General features: G+C 39.1%; 1 protein-coding gene across 1 annotated transcript in view; it reads right to left on the bottom strand.

The window, feature by feature from the left end:
• Window positions 1–210: 210 nt before the first annotated feature.
• Window positions 211–24466, bottom strand: part of LOC104384628 (von Willebrand factor D and EGF domain-containing protein) — a 198303-nt gene continuing 174047 nt past the window's right edge. The window contains exons 28-29 of the mRNA XM_086616173.1: window positions 17763–17860; window positions 211–345 (exon numbers count right to left, since the gene is read on the bottom strand). Of these exons, the coding sequence (XP_086472299.1) occupies window positions 211–345; window positions 17763–17860 (233 nt within the window). The remainder of the gene's footprint in view (window positions 346–17762; window positions 17861–24466) is intronic.

The raw sequence follows: 24466 nt of genomic DNA on the forward strand, positions 1-24466 counted from the left end.
TCCCAAAGCCTACTAGACATCCTTCTAACTTGCAAATAATTTTAGGTTTTTTGTTTTGCTATTACAAACTGACAAATTCACAACGTAGAACTCGGTTAAAAGCTCTTCTTTTCTCCAAACTTCAATTCTGTTGCTTTGTAAAAAAACAATAACCTTTTGAAATCAAAGCAATTCTCTCTTATGTGAGGGTTTGTTTACTTGTTTGTTCACTTAAGCTCTTGGGTTGGTACACTGAATAGTTCCTGTTACCTGCGTGCAGGTGGTTTTTAGGTAGATCAACTGATGCACACTGAATGTTTCCTTCACGTCATACGCCTTGGCTCGAGTATGTAACGGCGAGAACATCTGTAAGAGAATCTCCAGCACAGATAAGGTGGTACAGAAAAGCATGTGGAGGGGCTATAGGGAGCTGTGGGAAAGCGAGGAGCTGGAATTACTCTTGGCCTGGCTTCAGTAGGGCAGGCAAAGTGTACGCTTCTGCGTGCAGCTGTGGAGCCAGAGGGGATTCTGCTTTCCTTTGTGTGGATAAGGGCTGTGAGACTGTTTGATCTTGAGAAAGCTTGAGCTCAAAATCAGCCAGAAAACTTCCTGAACTCCTGCTTAATTTGTTTTTCTGTTGTTTTAAGTTTTTTCCTCCATATTTCATTACTAATTTGTACAAACTTTGCTCAGATAGGCACTACTTCAGCAGCCTACTACGAATCTGTGAGCACACTTAACTTGCATAAAATTGAATGTATTGCAGGTGCCCTCTCTTAACTAGGAAAATTTAAAGCTACTGACTACAAATCCAAGCATGAAATGATCCAAAGTAGAACTCTGTATCTCATGTGGCCTTTTCTCCTTCATCTAAATTTAGCCTTCAAGTATACAGATGCATCTTGCTGTGCCCTTGCAGCCAAGGACGGGACTCAGCCCACAGCAGCCAGGCAAAACACTCTCCAGCGCTCTCAGGCAGTAACAGATTGCAGTGCTGTAGTTGTCAGTGCCGTATTAAAATTGCAGATTAAGATTTCTTTTCGTGAACACAGAACACCACACAAACGTTAGAAGCAGTTTGTAGTGCCAGGCTGCTGGCACAACACTTTACTCTCTTAGTACGGGGACAATTTCTCACATGTCGATGGAATATTTACTAGTTTTTGGATTGCTCATTAACTGGGATGAGCGAACAAGTGCATTTAGGTTCATACTACAACTAAGATATTAAAATGAGTTTAAAATACCTTGAACTTTGCTTTCTAAAGTTTGTTTCAGTTGAACTGCAAACTAAACAGTGGCAGTGTGGTCTTGGAAACACCTTGATTTTGATTTGTCTGAGTTTTACCTTGCCCTTGTGGTGTCCTGTGACCTTAAACCAGTCAGGTAGTCTTTGAAAGAGTTGAGACTTTTGAGTAGTGTTCAATCTTATTTGTTATAATTGGCTCTTTTTTTTTCTTAATATAGCAAGACCAAACTAAAGTGAGTGTCTTTAGAAAGGAAGGATGGCATTACTGTTAAGAGCATTGGTCGGGTACTTCAGAGACTTGTATTCAGCTCTTGGCCCTAAGGTTGTGTTGGAATAGGCTTGGTCTGGCTTGGTAGAACTGGTTACTAGGAAAACCACAGCCTCCAGAAAGCTGTGTGAGTGCAGCCACTGCTCCTTCTGCTTTCCTCTTGGCTTCACTGGAAATTGCTGCTCTTCCTCCTGCTCACTCAGGCTGTGGAGGCCTCCCCATCTGCCTCCTCCCTGGTCTCTCGGAGGATCTCAGTCGTCTCACTGCCATTGGCAGCGGAGAGATGGTTGGGTCTGGCAGAAGCATTGTATCAGACCTGTGGAAGGTAATTTGTCTTGTTTCATCTGATTTCCTTGTTTCACAGATGTGTTTCATTTGTCCAGTTCTTGTATCCAGGTTGTAAGAAACTGTGCGTTGATATAATCCACAGCTCAGAACTCTGACTCTGAAAACTTGGGTTCAGGCCCCTGTTCAAATCCCCACATTTTCTGTTGTGATGACTAGCCTGTCATAGCTCAGTAGAAAATCCATTTTCCTTATTCCAGTAACTTTGTAGCTTTTTAGCTTTGTGAATAGTTCCAGGAGTTTGCAAGGTGGAAGAACAATTTACATCCCCTTGAGGCCTCTTTCAGTACTAGTTTATTTTTGTATTGAAACCTTGCTTTATTCAAGGGCAGTTCTCTTCCACCTGACCAGTAACATTTCCAAAGCTAAAGACATGAACAGAAGATTCGTATATTCCTGCAAAACCATGTCTTTAGCATCTACAGATCAATTACATCAAGTTAACTCATTGAGTTTGATTGTTTAAAAGCACAACAGGTACCATGATTATTCCACTGATAGATTCCCTCAGTTTAAGATCAGCTGCCCCTTCATGATCAACGTTTTAACCTTTTAAAGAAATTTCTCTTCACATGTAAACATTTTCCTGTTTAAACTGTAATCCACTTTATAGGTTTATAATAATTTCCTATTATTTTATGTAAACATTCTTTATTTTTCTTTTTTAATCTAGGCAATCTCTAATGTAACAGCTACTAATTTAGATCCTATCCACCCCTCTCCTCCAGCTGCTTTCTACTGCTGCCGCATCCTTGGTCAGGTTCTTTTCTGTTGTTTTTGTTGGGGTTTTTTTTGTGTTTTTTTCAAATCTTATGACTCAAAAATTCACTCTCAGCTTTTGCTATCTTGAGACTGAGCCTGGATTTCTTTTGTTTATTTTGGATTCATTACCATCTTCCTATTCTGTTTTGGGTTTTTTTGTTGTTTTTTATTATTAAGGAAAGAGAAATCAATGTTCTGAGCTTACTTTGTAATATTTATGCATCCTTATGTCAGTATTAATCTCTGTGCTTTTGCTTTATTCACATACCACACTATATATTACATTGTTTTATTTTACAACAGCCTGAACCTTTTGTAATTTTAATAACTGATGGTTTTCCATCTTGATCTTCCTAGCTACTGTCTGTAAAACAATTCTGTGTAGCTCATTGCTTATGTCTTGACTTGTGTCTTTATTCTCAGATGTTTCCAAGGAAAAGTTGCAAAAACAGTTCTTGTTATGTATGAAGAAACAGAGAATAAAGACAGGTCTGAATTTCATTTTCTGTGTTAATGGTACTTTGGTCATTTTTATCTCTTGCAGGAAATCTCTACTGTTCTTTCATGTCACTTGCCTTCATGAACCTTCAGTTTTCTTCAGTAATTTGGTCTTGTAAAGTGATGGCAGGTCGTAGCTGTCAAGCAGTAAATGATTGCTTGGTTTATAAGGTCATAAGCTTTTAAAAGTGTTTTAATAGCAGGAAAAAGATTTTGAAATGGTCCCTGTATTAAAGGGCAAATGAACGTATTAGGTTGATAGTGGCTTGTGGTATTAAACAGATAGGCTGCTTCATTTTGTGCCCTTTGAAATTCCTTTTCAGTATCCTAGACTTAGTTAAAATGTGAAATAAACAGCCTTGATCAACACAAAGGCTTTGATCTTCTTTCTCTGAGACGTGTGCATCCATGTTAGTAACAAACTCTTTGTTGACTATCAAAAACTTGGCACTGAGTATGGGGAAGACATGCAGCTTTTGAATAGAGTAATCTAGTTTTGCTGCATCCTTATGACAAATCTGTCTTACACCTGACACGGGCTCTGACAGCACTAACACTCTAATAAATCAGTCATGGGTAATGCATCTCGAAAGCTGCTTTGGGTAAAAAAAGAAAGGAAAAAGGGGGGGACTTAAGAGCAGGCCAGGAGTATTTTTCTTTCTTCCGGTGGCTCTAAGGCAAACTGATTAAAAACTTCTGTATTCTCTCAGTAAACTTATCACAAGATATTCCTGTCTTCGTGTTATGGTACAAATGCCAGCAAGTTACATGTCTAGATTGAAATTAATTCTAAACAGGGGGAAAGAGAGTCTTAACCAGGTGTCAAAGAAAGTAGCTGGGAAATTGTCTGATCCCATCTGGAACAGTACCATGACAGAAGAGTAAAATTTTGAGAGTAGAGCTAGTACAAAAATTTTTGACAAAATTGTGATCGTTAGGATAAAAGTTCATTCTGGTTCAGACTGAGAATTTGTCTAGTTAGGGTTTTTCCTCTGAAGCACTTTTCATTTTTTCGATCAGTTTTATTAGAGGGGCTTCTCCAAGCCAGGTTAGCTGCAGAGTTTGGGGAGGTGTTGAGTCAGCTATCAAATGGGAAGGTAATAACAGAACTGGCTCTGGCACAGAAGAGGGAGAGAAGGAAGGAATTCTTTGAACTCTGAAGAACTCAGCTAACACATCTAATTTGGAACTGAGTTGCCTGTGACTCAGGCAGAGGCAGAAAAGAAAGGCACCTCTGGGACCATTCATGTCATAGTTTAGGAGTGTGAAGGCAGAAGCCATCCCTGGGATAAGGGAGGCCGGCACAGAGAGGAGGCAGGTGGGTGCTGTGCCGCAGGAGCCTGACTTCACCTCTGCAGGAGGAGCTCCTGCACGGCCGCTTGCCCTCCGCTGTTCACAGCGCAGGGCTTGGAGCTCCTATAAATAAACCGCACAGTGCATCCCTGTGCTCCTCCTCCTAGGGGAAACTGGCTCATGTTAAGTCTCCCAAATCTCAGCTGATACACATAGGAGACAATATAGAAGAGAGTAATGTCTGTCTGTGTCCTGTAAGACAGAGACCTTCTTCCTTTCCAAACCTGCCTTGCAGGTGCCTGGGGATCGATCCAGAACTCCTGTTCTCAAGCACAATGAAAACTTGTTCTGAATACTGAACTTTAGTTTTGGATGTGGCAGCTCCTACCCAGAGCTCCTGAGTATGAATTAGTTTGCTGAAGTACAAACCATGATCTTAGGGGTACATATCATCGTGCATACCATGTATATTCTGATATGTCCTGCTCCTTCTCCAACTGATATTAATGTTAAAAAATTAATTGAGCATAAAGATGTAGTATCAGGCCCACAGACCATGTCATGCTGTCATGGTTTAGTCCCAGCTGGCAGCTAAGCACCACACATCTGCTTGCTCACTCCTCGGTGGGATAGGGAGAAGGAAACATAATGAAAGGCTCGTAGGTCTAGACAAGGACAGGAGGGGATCACTCACCACTTACAGTCACAGACAAACCGGACTCAACCTGGGGAAAAAACTTAAAAATTTAATTTGTTACCAATCAAATTGGAGTAGGATAAGGAGAAACAAACCCAAATCTTAAAAACACACCTTCCCCCCCACCCCTCCCTTCTTCCTGGGCTCAGCTTTGCTCCCAATTTGTCTGCCTCTACAGAAGGAATGGGAAATGGAGGTCTAGGTCAGTTCATCATATGTTGTTTCTGCCACACCTTCCTCCTCAGGGGGAGGACCCCTCACACTCTTCCCCTGCTCCAGTGTGGGCTCTCTCCCATGGGAGTCAGTCCTCCACTAACTTCTTTGACATGAGTCCTTCCCACAGGCTGCAGTTCTTCATGAACTGCTCCAGTGTGGGTCCCTCCCATGGGGCACAGTCCTTCAGGAACAAACTACTCCAGCATGGGCTTTTCCCATGGAGTCATGGCTTAGGGCACAGCCACCTGCTCTGGCGTGGGGTCCTCCACAGGCTGCAGGTAGATCTCTGCTCCACCGTTAACCTCCATGGGCTGTAGGAGGACACCCTGCCATCTCACCATGGGCTGCACCTGGAGCCCCTCCTTCTCCTCCTCCTTCTTCACTGACCTTGATGTCTGCAGAGTTGTTTCTCTCGCATCCCACTCCTCTCTCTCTTGATTCAGGGGGATGAAGGCCTTTGGCTGATGCCAGGCTATGGGCAACCACTCCCCAGCCTGGGGCCACACTGCTGTGGCCACTGCTGTGCCATCAGGTGAGAGGCAGCAGCCCAGTGCTGCCCGTGCCTCCCCCTTCTCTCCACTGCAGGTCTCTCAGCAGGCTTTTTTCCTTCTATAAGTTGTTACCACAGAGGTGCTACCACCATCGCTGATTGACTTGGCCTTGGCCGGAGACAACAGGTCCAACTTGGAGCCGGGGCAGCTTCTGGCAGCTTCTCACAGGAGCCACCCCTGGATCCTCTCCGCCACTACCAAAACCCCACCACACACACTCAGTACAGATGCTCTTGTAGTTAAATAATTCAAAGTGAAAATAATTTTATTCATATCTCTATGCCTGTTTATTTATGTATATGGAGTATTGCAAGGTCTTTTGCATTTGGGACGTGATATATAAGTTGGCAGATCCTCTCAGCATGTCCCCATCTTGTATCAAGCCCCAAAATGTGCTCATTTCGATCCCTCATCGCTATTTTTTTCAGTGGCCTGTGCAGAACAGGATTTTCTGGCAGGAAAGATGAGCGATAAATACACGTAAAGACCAGATCATGCTTCTCTCCACGATGGGAGTTCTCCCTAGGACAGGATTAGCAGCTTCTGCTGTTGCTCCGCTGCTGTACTTGTTTATGGATAAACCAAGGAATGGCAGCTGCAGGCCCCCAGAAGTGGTACATTTCTGGAGCAAATGTCTGCTAATTCTAAAACGAGTTAAGGCATTGTATCTAAATACCTATTCTGCAGGGAGTACATGCACTTCTTTCAACTTACATTGCACTTTCTAACATGAGAGAATAAAAGGTCCTTTTTGGATGAAAATAGAAGGGCATTTCTCCTGCTGAAATACCGAATAGCATGGCTATGTTTCCATTAAAAGCATTCTCTTTGTTTCATAGCAATTTCTAGGAAGGTTTCAGGTAATGCACTATAGAGATACACATATATATGCATACATACATATGTGCAATGAAGCATATAACCTGCCCCATCTCTTTGGGAAAAGTTAAAATTTCAGAGAGTAGGCACAAAAATTAACTCCTTCCTACTTACTGCAGTCTTCTGCTTTCCAGGCAGAAAAAGTATCAGTGTCATCTTTTCTCCCGAAAACAACAAAAAATGAATGAAATTTCAAAAAGTATATAGCCAGGGCCTTAATGTTTAAACATCCACATGGCTGAATATTATGAGTCATAGATGAGTTAAATCTGCTGATGACTGTGTTCCTGGAAGGATTTACACTATGCCAAAACCCCAAACGCTCCCGCTTCTGCCTGATGGTTCTGTTTGCTATTCCCATAGCAAAAGCTCATGATTTATTGTGCCTAACGTATTCGGGGTTTTAACAGGATTTGGAATAAGTCTTCAGCAAACAGAGTTTTGGAAGTCGTAATGACAATTAGAAGTTAGAACTAAATAACTTATAACTTCAAGTAACTCTGCAGAGCTGGTACATTTTATTTTTTTTATAGAGCTCAATTAACAAGACTGACTCCCATCCTAAGCTCCTTGCAGTCTTTTTGGACACATAACAATTAGAAGAAGTGTTTTATAAGTATAAGACAAAGTTTAGAAAAATAAGACCTCATATTTGCAAGAAAAATTCCTGATTGGTTATTTTTCAATAAGTTGTAAACCACCTATAAAATTCTAGGAAATAATTTTTCTCTTACATTATTCTGTATCATGTTTAAAACATAAGCTGAGCATATAGTCATCATCACCCCATCTAGTGACATTTTAGCAAATTATATTGAACAACCAATGGAAGAAAATCAGTTAAGTGCTGAAGTGGCCAGGAGAAAAGGAACAGTGTCGAATCCATCCTCCAGAAAAGAAGTGTTACACTGACATGATCTGTGAAACTGCTGCAACTAGCTGTAGGTTACCTATAGTTTGATATCAGACACTGGAACCTGAGCGTTGCTATTCATCAGCTATTGTTTCTGTTTTATAACTGCACATGAACTATCCTTGAAGATGCAAAATAGCTTTCTAATTGTCTAAAAATAGTTAGGGATGTGTATTGTCTCAAATAGTCACTTCTAGGTGTTGAAAGCTGTTTTAAGTTTTCAAATCCAATCTTGGCAAGAGGTTTTGCTCATTAGCACTGCCTCTGGTAGGCATTATGGAGGCAAGGTTATCGAAATCTTTTTTATTGATTGAGGCTTTACTTCAAGAAAGACATAATTGCCGCCCTAAATTTAATCTTGTAGATACTCATCTGGTGCCAATGTTCTGTTTTAGTATTAATGTCTTCCTGGAACTGTTAAAGTGAATGCTAAAATCTTAACTTCATATTAACATTGCTAGCTGTGATCTAGATTAGTATGCATCAGAAAAATATAGCAAGTATTTTGAAGTCCGGTCCTTCGTCCAAGTGTTTGTAGGAAACTCACAAGGAGTAACAAGTGTAAATGGACTTTTTAATCTTTTGCGTTTGGGATACTATTTACATTGGAGCAGTTCATAACATAAAATGAAAAGCAAAACTTGAGAAATAAAGAATAGAGAATCATTTATTGGAAAACAGAGTGAATATATTTAAAGGCATTTTACTGTGTTAGTTAGATGCTACTATTAGGAGCTGGGCAAAAGCAAGGAGTTATAGTGCTTACAGTTTTTCCAAGATTTTTTGAATGCTTAATTTTTTATTCTTGTGAATTGACAATAAGGGTCAGATCAAATCATACATCTAGTTACTGTTGCAGCCCTGAAGGTTCAATCAAAAAATCCTTGCTTGTATCATTGTTCCCCTAAGTTGCTTCTGGAAGAGTGAGAGAATGTCCAAATTTCTGTCTTCCTCCATCAGGGCACTGAGATTTTGATCTACAGTTCCTCTGAATCTTCAAATGAGACAAACAAAAGGAGAACATGAATGCCCAGAGCGTGGATTTGGATTTACTTTACTGAGCCTGAGTTGTCCAAAGTGACAGTTTAAAACTCAAGTGAATTTATAATTGGCTTCCTTATTCTCTTCCTCACACTCCTTCCTCCTCCCCCCAGGTTTCCTCTCTCTGCTCCATCCCATCCCATTTCAGTACCACTGCCTGCGATGAAACACACAGCTCGTCTTTTGGCCACTGCTAGTGAGCCAATAGTAGATTTCTGTAAATCTGAATTTTCAGATTAAGTTGCAAATTTGTGAGAGCACCTAGATTTTTCCAGTATTTAACTAAGCCTCTATTGTATGATGAGAAAGGTAGCTTTCCAAAATGCTTCCAGAGATTAAGGCAGTATGGCTACGTGGGGCCTTGTGTGTCCTTAGCATGTCAACCGTTGGCTTGCCTGGGAGCCATGCGTAGCTGTTACGAGGGCAAAGGAGAACTCAGGTACAGGGGCAATGAAAAGCCAGCATTTAACCAGGTGTTGCATTGGTACTTCCACAAGTAAATGCTGACACATTAACAACTTAGAAAACTAAAGCATTTGGCTTTAGCAGTTACTCAGCAGAAAGATTACAGGCTGGAGCTAGTGTTAGTTAAATGTTGTTGAGATCTTTCCCTTGGTAGTCACTGAAAATTCTCAGTCAAAGCAAGATCTTATTTATTCACTCTTCTTTAGACTGTGGGTAAACATACCTGTTTAGAAAAAATGGGAAGAAATGAGGAAATTTATCTGTGCCTTCAAATTTTAATGAAAGCAGAATGACATAGCAGTAAAAATCTTTAGTAAATGATCTGTACCATTTTAAAATCTTGTTGTTGTCAGCAGCAGTCGTTGTGATGGTGTCACTACAGCCACGGATCATGAATTTGAGCCTTGCCATAGACAGGTTTGAAAATAAATGTAGGTTTATTGATGTATGAGAAGGGTTTTTTATTATTATTATTATTATTATTCTGTGTGATTATATGAGGGTAAAAGGGAGAGAACTAGCAATTTCTTCACACTGTATCTTCTCAAATGAAAAACGTGCTCAGTTCTGGATTATCAATACCCAAATGATTGTCTTCATTTTCCTGCTGTTATCTTCATCCTATTGGGAGCTGCAAAAAAGAAACGAGGATTCAGCTGCTTAAGGGACTATAGAAGAAACAGCCTCATGCATGTGGTGTCATGTAAGAAATATTATGTGTAAGCGTTCGGATGATTTATTGTAGCTACTCTATTTTCTTTGGAATTTTTATATAATTACTGCAAAATCACAATCCGCATTTTTTTCACAATTTTGACTTAGGTAACCAAAGTTTTTATTAACAAGGGAACGAAGAACATGTTTTTGAAAGGGATTAAGCAGTGAAATGATGAATGGAACTGTTTCCAAAGCATGCACATAAAGTGATATCATCTAGCTAAGGATGATTTCTGCTCCATCGCTTCAACAGGAAAATAGCTATATTGCTGAAATGATTCGGCTTAGGCTCTATTATTTGCGGTGGCGCTTGACAGTTATGGAGTTGGAATTCAATTTCTTTCATCTAAAGCAGGTGTGCCTTAAAAAAAAAAAAAATCACTCTGCCACTTCTGTGTAACGCATGGAGATTGTTGGCTTCTTGCCTGAAAGCGTTTCAGTGCACTTATCCCATTTTCATACAGCAGAAGTTGTCCGTGAATATCATCCTGGTTTAAATACATGAGTGAATTTTCTTTATCCCAAAACAAGATGATAGATGACGTGAAAAGCTTTATTTTATGCCAGCACATAGTTTAAGAACCCATTTTGAAGGGCAGTTTTATAGAAATCTGTATTACAAAACACATAAAGATGTTGACATTAATTTATTATTCAGGACAAGAAGAAAGGTGCTCCTTAATCTTGATATATCTGTATTTGATATGACAGGTTAACCTTGGTATTAGCATCATGTATCCAAATGTTACTTCCCTCTGACTCTAAAATACCTTACCTCAGCTTCTGATAGTAATGTGTCCAGGTAGCAGTTGTTTATTTGTGAATAGTATATGGTACATTTATTTTATATGAAAAGAGAGTGTACTTCTAGGAGTGCCTGCTGGGATTTAGTCGGTTAGTGTAAGGATTTGATTTTACATGGAAAAAATGTGTGTAGTATCTGGAAGAGGGATTTATTGAGGCCAAATAAAAATGTATGTGCCTGTCTGTGTCATATTAAACATTTCCATTTATCTATACACACATTTATACTAAAATATATACCTGGATTTCAGATATGTATATATTTTTGTGCGAAAAAAAGTACATATGTATGTTTACATATAAAATAGAATTTCTAATGAAACATAAAATGCTGTAAAAGCCCTGTCCTGCTTTCTTCTGGTAAGAACATGTGTGAAGGAAGCTGGAGCATATATTTAGTACCAAACAGGACAGAAACTTCTAAATATTCATGCTACACACTCCTGTCTGCAATCACCCCAAAACTCCATTCTGAAGGACCGTGTCAACTGAAGTCAAAACATATCAGTGAAGACTTTCAGTAGACTGGTTTCTCCTGTGTTTGTGAAACTCTAATGGAAGCTAAAGAAAAACATTGTAATTTCCAAATCAGTAATGCTCTTCTGTTCCATTTAGGCTTAAAGAGAAGATATATTTTTATTGCAGGGAAAACATCAGCAGAAGTCCAGAACGAACGCTTTCATAAGTTTTCTTTCTTCATAAGCTTCTCTGAGATTAAAAGGGTGTTCAAGTATTCATACACATTACAGATTTTCATTTTACCGTGCACTACCGTAGTTCTTTAAGTCCTTTAAAGACCAGGGGCAGGCTTTTGTCATCAATAAAATGGAGCATTTGTGGAGACCTCCAGGCTAGCAGGGAGCCAAGCTGATAAGTTCAGCTGGTAGGGCACATCTCTACATCGATTTATCCAGGCACACCTGGAAGCCCAAACTCTTGGGTGCTTCCAGCTCTAAAATAACTGCAATGTTTCAGGATGGCACTGAATACAATCTGAATACACAAACAAGTAGATGTGTTGAAGGTGTTCAGTGATATGATGAGGGAGGAAGTCACAGTCATTTTTCTTACGTAAATGGCATTAACTACTCTTACATTCCTTTGTGATAAACAAACAGTCTGCTTGACATGCATGTGTAGCTCGGTAACTCTTTATATTTTACTTTCCCTTTTTAATCTCATATTACTTTGATTTATTTGTCAAATAATTTACGAATAGGCATGCCATTTTTCCTAAAACTCCACAGGTGATCAGCTTGTATATTCAAAGATGCTGAATACAGCTTGTATAGCTTGAACGTTATGATTTGTGGTTTAATATCTCTTGACGAATAAATGAACAAAGTAGTAGTGAAGTTGAGGTCATTAACTGCAGCAAAGGGTTGTCTAATATGAGAAATTGTTTATTTGAAACGTCTTGTATTTTCAGGCTGTACTGAAATCAATAATGTGTTTAATCTTTGGAAGGCAGTCAAAGGGTTCATTCATAGGGAATGAATGGCTTGTTGCTGTACGATTTACTGGTAAATTCCAGTATTAAAAATATCTGCTATAAGGTTTGTCTTTTCTTAATTATTATTTTCTGTAACAAGCTACACTTCTCAGTACCTTTATGCCTTAGAATAAATATTCAAGAGACAGGCAAGTTTAGTGCATTAATATTTAAAACTGTTATTGGGAAAATACACCATCATGATAGCTTGTAGTGTAATACTATGTACCATTTATACGTAACCAGATAACATTGTTTAGCTTAAATTAATTCTGTTGGCTTAATTAATGCTATTACTTTAATCCATTTAGAAAGGAAAAAAACACCAAGGAAAGCGTGATGGTATCAGATAGGACAACAGATACAATATGAATTTCAACTTTCAGAAAAACTCCCTGTTGTACAAATGATGCAGTGATAGTCTTAGTCTCTTTTGGGACTCACGCCAATGTTTTTAAGTGTGTTTCTGCTGGAAAAGAGGTCTGTTTAGTCTGTTTTGTTTGGTTCCCCTTCCAGCCCTGAACAAATGTGCTCTAATAGCTGTTTTGAATGTCAGAGTCAGCAGGAGTGTTTGTCTTCGTGTATGCCACCAAACTTGCTAAATTATCTGAATCTCTCAAAGAGTCAATACAAATTAAAAATACGCAAAAGTTTTCTAAGAGAGTGATTGCCATTCTAGCAAGTTCATTAGCCTTCTGAGGAATGCTGTTGGCAGGCTTTGTTTAGCAGAAGTCCAAACCAAAGTAAACCAAAGATGTCAGAAAATGAATTGCAAATCACTTGGCAATATAAATGTGAGAACTAGGATGTAGATGATGAATAATTTGGGAAAATGTATATTGTTCCTCCAGGCATCTTAGCTGCACAAGGGGGAACTATACTGAAGATTACAGAAAAGAAAGGAGAATAACTTGATTAAGCGAACATGGGCTGTCTAGCTTTTTCAAATGCACTGGCAAAACCAAACTCCAGACACTATTTAGTTTGTAGTGAAAAAAAAAAGAATTCTACAGTAATGCCTTTGTTTTCCACCTCCCTGTATCTGTGTCCTTAGTGTTTTCAGTCTGTACTCTGAAAAAAAATGCTACTAAAATGAATAAATGAATTTTTTACTCTAATTTTATAATAGAATCACAGAATGGTTTGGGTTGGAAGGGACCTCAAAGATCATCTAGTTCCAACCCCCCTGCCATGGGCAGGGACACCTTCCACTACACCAGGTTGCCCAAAGCCTCAATACTGAGTTGAAAATCAGAAATTAAATTTAAAGGAGGAAATCAATTTCCTAACTGGATAAGTCTCAATTACCTTGCATCTCCTTCCCTAGGAAAGGGAGGTTGGCACGATTCAGTTACCTGCAGGTGCTCACCTAGAGCATCCCTTGTCCGCTGCTGCTGAGGGAAGGGAAGAGGCTGCTCCGTTCCAATTTAATCCAGGTTTTTTGATAATTTTTACATGCCACTGCTACTGTGTTGTTCCCATTACTTGAAGATTCGTAACAGAAAGAGCAAAGAATGAGTTTTAACTCCCATAGCAAAACATGGTGGTAAATCTAACAGGAAGGAGAGAAGATTGCAGATGACACAGGCAAGGCTGATGTGCTCAATGACTTTTCTTCAGTCTTTGCAGAAAGGTGAAACGTGACGAAAGACCTAACGTGATGAGAATTAACGTGAAAACAGGAATGCAAGGGAGAGCAGGGATGGAACTGAGTATTTAGATTCAGAAAAGTCAGATTTAAGGCCTGTTTACAAGGTTAAATGACTAGACAATAAACTGGGATTTGAATTTGTGGTACGCTATTTACTGTGCATTAACTCCCCGTATGGAAAGTCTTAGTATATTAGAGAGTCTTCACATGAAGCAGCTTTTCCAGGTCGACAGGGCCTTGTAGAGTTTACCCCAATGTATTTAAAGATGCAGTTTTTAAATCAGCAGTGATTTGCTCTGAGAACTCCCGAAGGATATAAATAGTCCCGATAAACATAGTACATATCTTTAAATGGTAAAAAAAAAAAAAAAGAAGAGCAAGGGAATGACAGCCAAAGATTCAGATTAAGTTGATATCTGGGAAGATATTAACACAAATTATTAAACAATCAATTTATAAGCCTCTCAAACTTAATAAGGGAAGCAGCCACTCTATGCAGCAAGAGGAGATAGATTTTCACTTTAGGGAGACTTCTGATATGACTCAGACAGTCATGTTGGTAAGTATGATTGAGATGAAATAAGTAAGGAGCAAGGCCTGTTTGAGAAAGTAGTATCAAGGAATAATTTTATCAATAGTCTGTAGGCCCTGATTTTTCTACTATTTGCTACTTTCAGTAATGTCTTAGACAATGAGATGTCACATTTTTGAACCATGTCACACTTGGAGACCACACAAGCAGGCTTGCAATTAAAAATCTTTTTGATAAATGGGTGAAACAGCTTGAAATCCATAAGACAAAATTAAGTAAAGACAATAAAGATGGTGTTCACAGAGGAAAAGTCAACTGCATGAATGCCAAATGGGAAATAAGTGATAAGGTATTAGCACTGTGGAAAAGACTGAGCTGTTTGCAGTGCTGGTGCAGAAAAATGTAAATCTCTTGCTGTAAAAGTATTAATCAGAGATATGGGAACCGCACAGGGAGGCAGTTCCTGGGCACTAGCCCACACTGGTGCTCAGCTACAGCAAGTCAGGAAGAAAGTGGAGAAACTGGAGAGAGTTTAGACAAGAGCAACAGAGAACAGGGTTTGAAATTTGTCAGTTTAGCTTAGGAAAGTGGGAGAAAATCAGTCAGCAGAGACTCTAATGATCTTCAAACATGTAAATGTTGTTACTGAAAGAAGTTATGACTTTTCTCTGTGCCCACCAATGTTACCCCAAGTAGTATCAGTTTTACTTGCAACAGATTGAGTTTATGTTCAGTGTTAGGAAAAATAAAACTGTGCTCTAATAATGTAGTTAAATACTTGAAAAATTACTTAGATAAATTATGAGATTTCCATCACTGGCAGGTTTGGAGAAGAAGTTGACTGAAGTCTGTTCAGGTTGCTCACTTATACCTGATCCAGTCCAAAAAATTAACCCTTGAGAGGCCTATCATCCCAACTTTTCTACAGTGGGACGGATACAAATTCCTATGTTTACAATTTACTACAATCCATGCTAGTAAATGAGCTTTGTATTTTAATATCTTTCACAATTTCGATTTTTGGAGGTGTAGCTCATTTGCTTTCATGCAATATAAGCCGTGCAATTTAAACTAGACACCATTAAATCCATCATTTTTATGACTAACTTTGATTCTAGCTTTCAGCAAGGCTCACGGATTGAAGGAAACCTATTAATTCTCTTTTATTTAGAACGTTTCCTTCTTCACATCAAAGCAGTGCACGTTCATATCAGTGCAGCCAATCAGTATTTCTGCAGAATAAGCCATGAAACTGAAAAGTGCTTCAAACAGTCTTACAAAATGTGAGATGAATCATTGCTAGAGAGGACCCATGTGTTTACATGTATCACTGATGGCTTGGCATTTTGGACACAAGCAATATGCAAAGTCTTTTTCTACTTTATTTTTCTCTCAGGACTGATTTGCAGTGTAACAGTTTATTCATGTGAAAAAGGAAGCTTGTTTTTCTGATTTAATATTTTCTGTTAAGAGCAACAAAGTTCCACTTCCTATGTGAAATGACAAATACCATACTTCACACTTTCACAATTAGAATAATGCTCTAAAGCAATTCTGGTAATCTTGGTCTGCTGTATCAATAAGGGCAATTCTTGACCTACTGAGGAAAGTATCCTGGATATGAACACCCTCAGACAATAACTCCAGTTTATCTTGGCATATTCCTGCTTCCATGTGGGCATCGTCTGTTAATTATTTGAGAAAATACGCACCATATTTTCCTAGGCTACAGCCAACCTGTTTGATATATTCTATGTATATAGAAAATTACAGCACTTATTCATGTTATCTACATCAGCTGCATTTCAGTATTGATGTAGGAGCTATAATTTAGTGTGTGAATGTACTTGTTAAGAAAATCCATACAGAACTTTAATTCTGATATTAAAATCTAATTATCATTAACAGAATAAAGTGACTAGCTGAATAGATTTTCATGCTTTTTCTTACTGCTTTATTTAATTGAAATGAAAATATGTTGATTTTTGCCCCTAGCCTTTCAGTTCAGATAAATCACAGGGTAACCTGCCCTTTTGAAAGCTGGAGATGAGGCCAGTCAGGGCATCTGAGTGGAATAGAGTTTGAGTTACAAGAAATGATTGTGGTTTAAAAATATGGCCCTTAACAATAGCAAACATGTAAAATGTGTTTGTGACTCTGGGAGGGAGAAGACTCTCTGAGGAACAGGAGGTGCAGGATATGAAATAAAGCAGTACTCAAAATAGAAGGGGAAATTCAAGTTGATATATACAATATTTAGGAACACCAGCCAAGACAGAAAAAAAGGTTTTGTTTTGGTAGTGATGTGGGGGATGAACTGGATTCAAAGACATGCTGATGTGATGGTCAGGTCAAGCCCAGCTGTCGGATGTACTATAACCTTGCAAACCATTCTGGTAGTTGCACATGGCTTGTTAGGTTTTTTTTTGAGAGGTGAGGATAATATTTGTCCAACTCAATGCTTCTCAAACACATGCAGAAAAAAAGATTTGTGTGAATGCACTTGAGTTGACTTTGGTCAATGCTGGGAAGAAAGAAATGGTTGTTTCTTTGTAAGGCAACAGGAACAGCTATCACAGCAAGAAGGTACCAAGCAGGACAGGTGTTACGAAGGCTGCCATTCACCTTGGAAGATTTAGTCCCCTCAGCTCTGTCTGAGCACATGCAGGAGCACCCATTTGGTAACGAGGCAGCAAGTGCTAACAGGTGTTAGGAGAGTTCATCTGGGAAAAGAGCCTATAACAAAGTTACTTGGAAGAGAGAGGTGGGTTCTGCTCTGACCACGAGAATCGTTTCGATGTTTTGCCACTTTTGGAGAGGTTTGTAGAGATATTTAACATAGAGTTTGAGGTCAAGCTCAGGAAGATGAAGTGGGCTGTCTGTGGTCATCAGAAACTAGAGTGGAGAAGGAGTGAACAAGAGTAATTGCTGCTCACAGACCTCCTGGGTGCAAGGCCTGAGATTTCACGTTGTGAATAAGAGGTAGAGTTAGGAAGGCAGTGGGGTAAGGGGAGGAGCAGGTTGCCCTTGCAATTCAGAAAAGCTTCCAGGCTTTGGCTGGACTGTAACTAGTTGTTTTTCCCCGGGGTTTGCTGTGCAGATGATTAGTGGGTTTGGACAGAAGCGCTGTATTAAGGATGCCCCCCAACTCCCAGAATAGACACAGCTTTTGTGGGTTTTATATCTGAAGCATTAAACTGTTGCTTAAGGGAAAATTTTGTATAGAACTTGGATACAGGGTTATTTTGGCAGCTTAATAGTCATTAAACCTCCTTTAAACTATTTGGTAACTTTATTTACATCTTTCATAAGGTTAACAAGGCTTTAATCCATTTTCCTGTAAGCTATTTCAGTTACATTTGGTTATTTTTTTCCCTCTTACCGTAAGAATCAGTGGTTTTGGACCTTACCTTTTTTTCACACGCTGTACCAGTATATCCACTTCTGCAAGCACAGACATTTGGTCTTATGCATCTGCTTCCAAATAGACATTTTTGCTCACAAAGTGCTACGAATGAAAGATAAAGTTGTTTAGAAATACACTTATTCTAAGTCTCATTATTAGAAAGGGAATATTTAGATGCTTTACAAAATGTTATGAAAAAGTATATTATGATTCTGTAGTTTCATATGATGGAGGAAAGGACAATAAATAAATATTGAGGCATTAATGATGGTTTACTATAGGCTTTTTCATGCCTATAGGTCTGTTATGTTTATAATTTTCTTTATTTTTTTTTTCTCATCTCCCCAGTGTTGGGGAAAGAGGAGACTGTGCTAAAATAATCTTCTCAGCTCAGTCAGAAATGGATCAGTGAAAGGCCTAATTTTGAAAGCCACGATATATTCTGGGCATTCATGATTGGATCAGATTTGGACCAAAATTGATTTTCTTTTGTTCCGATTGAAATAGAATAAGAGCTGTTAAAAGATCTGTTCTTGACTTGAGATGAAAAAATATGTTAAATATTTACTCCCAAAGGTGATGCTATCACAATAAGTAAAAGAGAGAATTTAGTGAACACACCTCTGGAAACCAGGGTGTAAGAACATGTAATTTCACGATCCCACAGAATAAGTAATGGGCTACTTATTCCAAGCAAAAAGGAATCAGAAAAACTTTTTTGTCTTATCTAGAGTACCAGTGTACTTATAGAGGCCCATCCGTTTGAAGATACTCTGTTAATAAAAGAATCGGTGCTTGTGTTTTGTTGTTTTGGTGTTTTTTTTTTGAGAGAAAAAAGATGATCAGTTGAATTAGTCAAATTTCAGCCAGTTTTTCATCCTCAACAGCAGTTTATATTGTTATGACATTGTTTTGGCAGAGAGGAAGGAGAACGGCCAATTCATAGGGCACCAATTCAAGAACACACGTGATAATATTTTAATTAGGTCTCATGAGTTAAACCTTCTATAAATATTGCCAGAGAATTGTATCCTAGTTACAGGCAGTCAAACTAAACGTCTTCAAAACTGGTCAGATGTGTATCAACAGGTGGCTTCTTACATTTTCTTGTGTGGCAGAGGCATATAGGAGGCTGTAAACCATGCGACAGATCTGAAAAGTAGATGCATGTTTATGATCCAATACCATCTCCTTCATCACGGAGCAAAGTGTTCCGTCCGATTTGACAGAGTTTAATGTACCTCTGTGAGGGTGTTTTCACAGAAAATGAACTTCGACAAATTGAAGGGCTGAAGGAACAAATTCTAGAATTTCAATTTGTTAGACTTAGGTTCTGATTTTGACACAAATTTAAGCTCATGCAAGATGTGAAGTCTCAGAGGTAGATCAGGCCAGTAAAATTTCTTTAGAAAACACATAGTGAGATCCCAAGCCATCCAAATGTCATTCTCAGAGTTATACTAATTGTTATAGTGACCTTGGAAGGCCAGCCATGAGATGTTTAACAACATCTGGAATTTGTATTGGTTTTCTTCTATCAGGTTATCATGGCAGCTAACACTCAGTGAGCAGGTTGAGATTTTGCCAGAGTAGGGAATATTAAGATCTAAATGTGTATCCTGAACCTCAGGCCTGACAGCTATGGGACAGAGGAATGAAGAGCCAGACTTACTGCTACTCCACACACCCTACAAACGAGAGGCTGTAAACAGCCTGGCAAACTGCTGATCTTACAAGTGCAGTCAGGTAGTGAGAGCTCATGCTGTGTCAAAACTACTGACCCAAACCGTGTCCAGAACAAGAACACGCAGAGACCTGGGCATGCTGGTGACCTTCAGGTGCTCATTTTTGAAAAGTCAGTGGTGCCAGGTGGTTATTTGCTGTAGGAGTCCGATGACCTGGAGCTAGTGATTGCCTTCCTAGTGTAGCAGCTAGTCGATATATTTCTGCTATTTTGAAAAGATGAACGTGCTGCTTTGTTGAAACAAGTTACATGAAGCAAACTTGGTTTTGTTAGGTGTCTGTTCAAAACAGTCCTTAAGACCCAGAATGGGCAGCTGCAAACCTCTGAATTTCTCCTTCTTTTGAGAAGAGGAGGCCCAAATTTAAATCCTGGGTGTGGATGGGGCAGAGCAGGAATGAAATCATGCTCAGGCTAGAACAAATGTGCTCATCATCTGATGGCTGCTATTTCAGCTCCTCCGTGAACTTTGAAAGAACTCAGACATATAACTAGAAAAATCTCGGAGTTTCATTCACTGGAACAAAAACAAATGGAAGTTGATTCTATTTTCAGTTTGGCAGTGGATAAAAAAACCCAAACGGGTAAGGCAAAGAGAGGTGAACTCTTCTGGACACCCCTATAACAGCTAGAACTGTACTGGTATGCATGGGCAGAAGAACAGACATTAGATAAGGTACTAGGATTTTTTTTCCATCTGTGGTTTATTTGATTCGCTGTTGATGCAAACAAAAAAAAGGAAATATTTTCTCCTTTTTTTTCCTTTACTACCTGCCTGTCTCTCCCTCTCCACCCACTGTTTCCTGCTGTAGTGCTCAGAAAAACAAGAGCTCAGGAGAAAAGTTAAAAACATTTTGGAAGAAAATTGGAATTGAAATCACAGAGGATAATAACATAGCTGAAGTTGAAATGAATATTTCATAAATGTATTTACAAGGGATGCTAAGCCACTAAACACCAAATGACACAGGCTATGTATGCATTATCCTGTACAGATTCAGCAAAGAAAGTCATTTGATAAGCTAAGCTTATGTTAAAATTATAATCAATAAATGTCCATTACAGAAAGAGATTTATCCCTGGGTGTTAAAAGAACAGAGCTATAATTTTCATGCAAACTACATTCTTTTTTAAGATTTTTCTTTTTCAAGGTTTGAAAGGGTTACACAGGAAAGCTAGAAGAAAGCTGTCTGATATGTTGTTCCAGGCAGAGAGAGAGAGCGAGGAAGGATGTTGAGGAAATTATAAGGCTATAAGCTTGACACTTATAACATGCAAATAAAGAGAAGATATTCTGAAGGGCAATGAGGAGCCAGTATAGGTTCAAAAATATTAGAACAGAAGATAGCAGCATGAATTTTAATGATGAAGATCCTTCACAACCATAACCTTCTTATACTTTATAATTAATTATTGGAATTATACCTTGATCCTTCATTCAGAGCCTTAAACAACAGACTTATATTCCTGGCCAGAAGCCTTCTGACTTTACTGGGTTGTGTTTTGGCTGTTATCTGCCAGGGTAATCAGATTGTACTGTCAGGTCTTCACTGCTTTGGTCTAATGTTTCTTTCCTAGCTCAAGAAAAGGAGAGATGTGAATTAACACCTGACGAGGCAAGGGGAAGCCTCAGGCATGGAATTTTAGCCTCGGTATCTAATACGGAATGGGAATAAAATCACTAGTGGGAAAACACGGTGATCCTGGGATACCATTCCTCTGTTTTCAGAGAGGGAATTTTTGGAATATTTGTGCTGCTGTGATGAAAGCTAAAAACATAGCCATACAGAAAAAGCTTCTCATGGAAGAAGTCTAATCTATAAAGCTGCTGGGTTCTTTATTTGAGACATGTTGAATGTTTCAAATGACATTTTTTAACTTGACCTTTTGAAAGGTGGTTTTCCTACATTTGCAATACAGTCTGAAACTTGACCACTATTCCTTAAACTACGACCATCAAAGTCATAAGTGTTTATCAAAGATAATGTGTGTATTCCACCAGAAACCTTATTTGTTGGGGCAAACGGCCTATTTTATTGATTCTCTTTCAGAAGCTATTCTGTTCAGTTACAGATGAGTGGGGAAGAAAACTATTCTCTTGACTGACTTTATTTACAGTCTGATAGAAGAGGACTATTGTTGTTTTATCTGTTACTAATGCCTCCTAAAAGTCTCTAGTTTTATGCTTGCCAAGTTCTGGCAAAATTGTGAGAAAAACAGCCTGCACAGATGTCCCTGGAATGTCATTGTGAGTTTGACTGGTTGTAGCATTAAGAAATTCATAATTCACTGCATTACATGGACATGCAATTCCATTGCACATCATTGCCAAAGAGGCAAAGTTTTTGCTTGTATGATTGTATCTCCGAAATGGTAACAGACCTGTCCCAAGTTAGGTATGAGCTCCTTAATGTGTGGTGACTACATCTGACAACACAGTCTGGTCTTGCTCTCTGAGAGATTTTCAAAATACTTTGAACGTAAAGTTATTCTGTCTTGGACATTGCCAATCTTCATTGCAACAGAACTGAAAATCTCTTCTAGGTTAATGTCAATGGTGGTGCCCACTGAAAGATTGAAGCATTTTGGACTATCGCTTGTGACAGAGATCCGTGCCCTTTTTTCCTGGTGAAAGTTGGCAGGAAACTCTGAGGCATTAGTACTTGCACTTGTATTTAAATTAATTATGAGGGACTTATAAGTAGAGAATGTCATGTTTTGCTTTTTCTGGTTTTATACAATACTGAAGAGAGAAGATTTAGGAAAGATTTTTGTTCTGACAGCTGTATCTACTGCTGCCTCCAAACGTCCTCTTGAACTGTCCACATAGACTCAGGCCTTTGTGAGTTAGAAACCACACTGATGAAGGTGGTCTGCGACTTCTGATTAAAGATAAACCAAAAGTAGATGTCCAAGAGAAATTTTCGGTATTTGTCCATCGTCTCTTTCATTGGCTAAATGGCCTACTCTGGCTAGCTATCTCAGTATAGAGGATGGAAATCAATTTTTTCCATTTGAGAATTGTCCAAAAAAATAGCGGTGGAAGTCTCTATAGATTCTTTGGTTCAGTCACCCTACTAGATGTATGTTAGGAAGTTAATGAGGAAAAAATGAGGTTCAGTGCGTAGATGAAACTTGTATCTGCATTTCTATCACCGCCACCCCAATACAGGCAGCTCCCTGAATTCATAGGCTGAAAACAAAGAATGAAGCTGGGGTCATCTAACCACCTCTACCATTGAAAAAGCCCCAGAGAAACAATCCAGCCCTAATTGCTTCTGGATAGTGGAGAAGATACAGTTGTTGCTGAGGAAAGTTATCATCTGATTGTTACTTGTAGACCGAGATGGAATTTTTGAATTATGAAGCAGAAACCATTCAGATGAATAATATGGAAAGTATAATAATTAAGATATAATATACATTGATAGGAATAGACAGTATAATAAATTATATATGATATGCAATAGAATAAGTTGATATGAAATATGAAATAATATTTAAATGCCATTAATAACATGTTGCTACTAATTTCTTATCTTGTAATGTGAATGTTTTGCTCTGTTGTTGAGTTTAACAGCCAAAGTCTGTAGTTAAAGTGGTGCAAATCAAGGCCATGTTCAGCCTAGTTGTTGATACTGTAGTGAAGCACAGGATTTAGGCATAGGCATCCAAGCAGGAAAGGGAGTGTCAAGCACAGGGAAGCCTCAGGGGCTTAAATTTGACCAAGCAGTTTTGCACAAGAGAGTAATACGATGAACCAGACACCTCCGTGCCAGAAATGCACTGGTTGTGGCAGAGCGTGTGGATTTGGCCCACTATTCGTGTGCTGCTGGGAGGTGGGAAAGAGGCCAAAGAAATACCAGAGCAACAAAAAGATGTAACCAGGGGTTGGTTACAGCCTGCTCATCAGTACCAGTGCCAAGGCAAAGGTGAGCACTTCTTTGAGCAAGGGAGGCACTCGGAGAGCTTTGTATGTTTAGGCAGATAAATGTAGTTTTTTCATCGGGTTCTGGATTTGGGCGAATAGATTCCCATTAAAACACAAAGCCAGACCTGCTTTCAGGGGTTACACTTCCATACAAAACTTTATACTGAACATCTGTGAGGATGAAGACTTTCTTGTTCCCCTGCTTCCTCCTGCCTCGCCGTGAATACCCCGGAGCAACGCTATGAGCCCTCACCATCTGCTCCCTGACAATGTCTTCTCTCTTCCTATTTAAAAAATCAGAAATTCCAAACACTTGGTGATTATTTGGGTTTACTGTGGGACCTAGGAATTTCAGCCAGCTCTTTTTGGACAAAAAGCTGATTCAATTCCCCACTGCAGTGAAAACATGGGAAGGAGTAGTGAAAACAGAGTGACTAGCAAGTGAATGGATTTGGAGCAAAGTTTCAAAGGTTAGATAGGTGTGTGAAAAGTTGTCTGGGCTCATGTGCCTGCATAAGACAGCAGAAAGTGTTAATGATAATAAGCCTTACTTGCCTCTCACAGGAACAAGCACGATTTGTTTATTTATTTAATAAACCGAGTCAAGAATATGTCATCAACCAATAAATAACTTTAAACATTACCATGTTTGAACTAGAAGACAGCTGGCACAAAGAAACAATTACACAGCCGTTGGGATTTAACTGACAAAAGATTTTCATAAGTAATTACGCTCCGCGAGTGTGAGAGGAAAGAAAGATTGCCCTTTAAAGGGGACAATGCCTTGATATTTTCCTCATGCCCTTTTACTGTAAAGCCAATAACACGCACAAATTGAAGTGACCCCCTATGTAACAGGCAATAACGGGTCTCTTCCTAGTCCAGGTCTTCCAGTCCCTCCACATGCAAATACTTCCAGCTATCTCAGCGGTCAGTCTGAACACGCAGTATTTACATGATCAGGCTCTTAGGTTAGCAGATACATAGAACTTCTGTGATTAATGCCATCTGGGCTCTCCGTTTCCTTTTGTCCCTG

This window comes from Tauraco erythrolophus, chromosome 8 (genome assembly GCF_009769465.1).
Source record: "Tauraco erythrolophus isolate bTauEry1 chromosome 8, bTauEry1.pri, whole genome shotgun sequence".
Lineage (NCBI taxonomy): Eukaryota > Metazoa > Chordata > Aves > Musophagiformes > Musophagidae > Tauraco > Tauraco erythrolophus.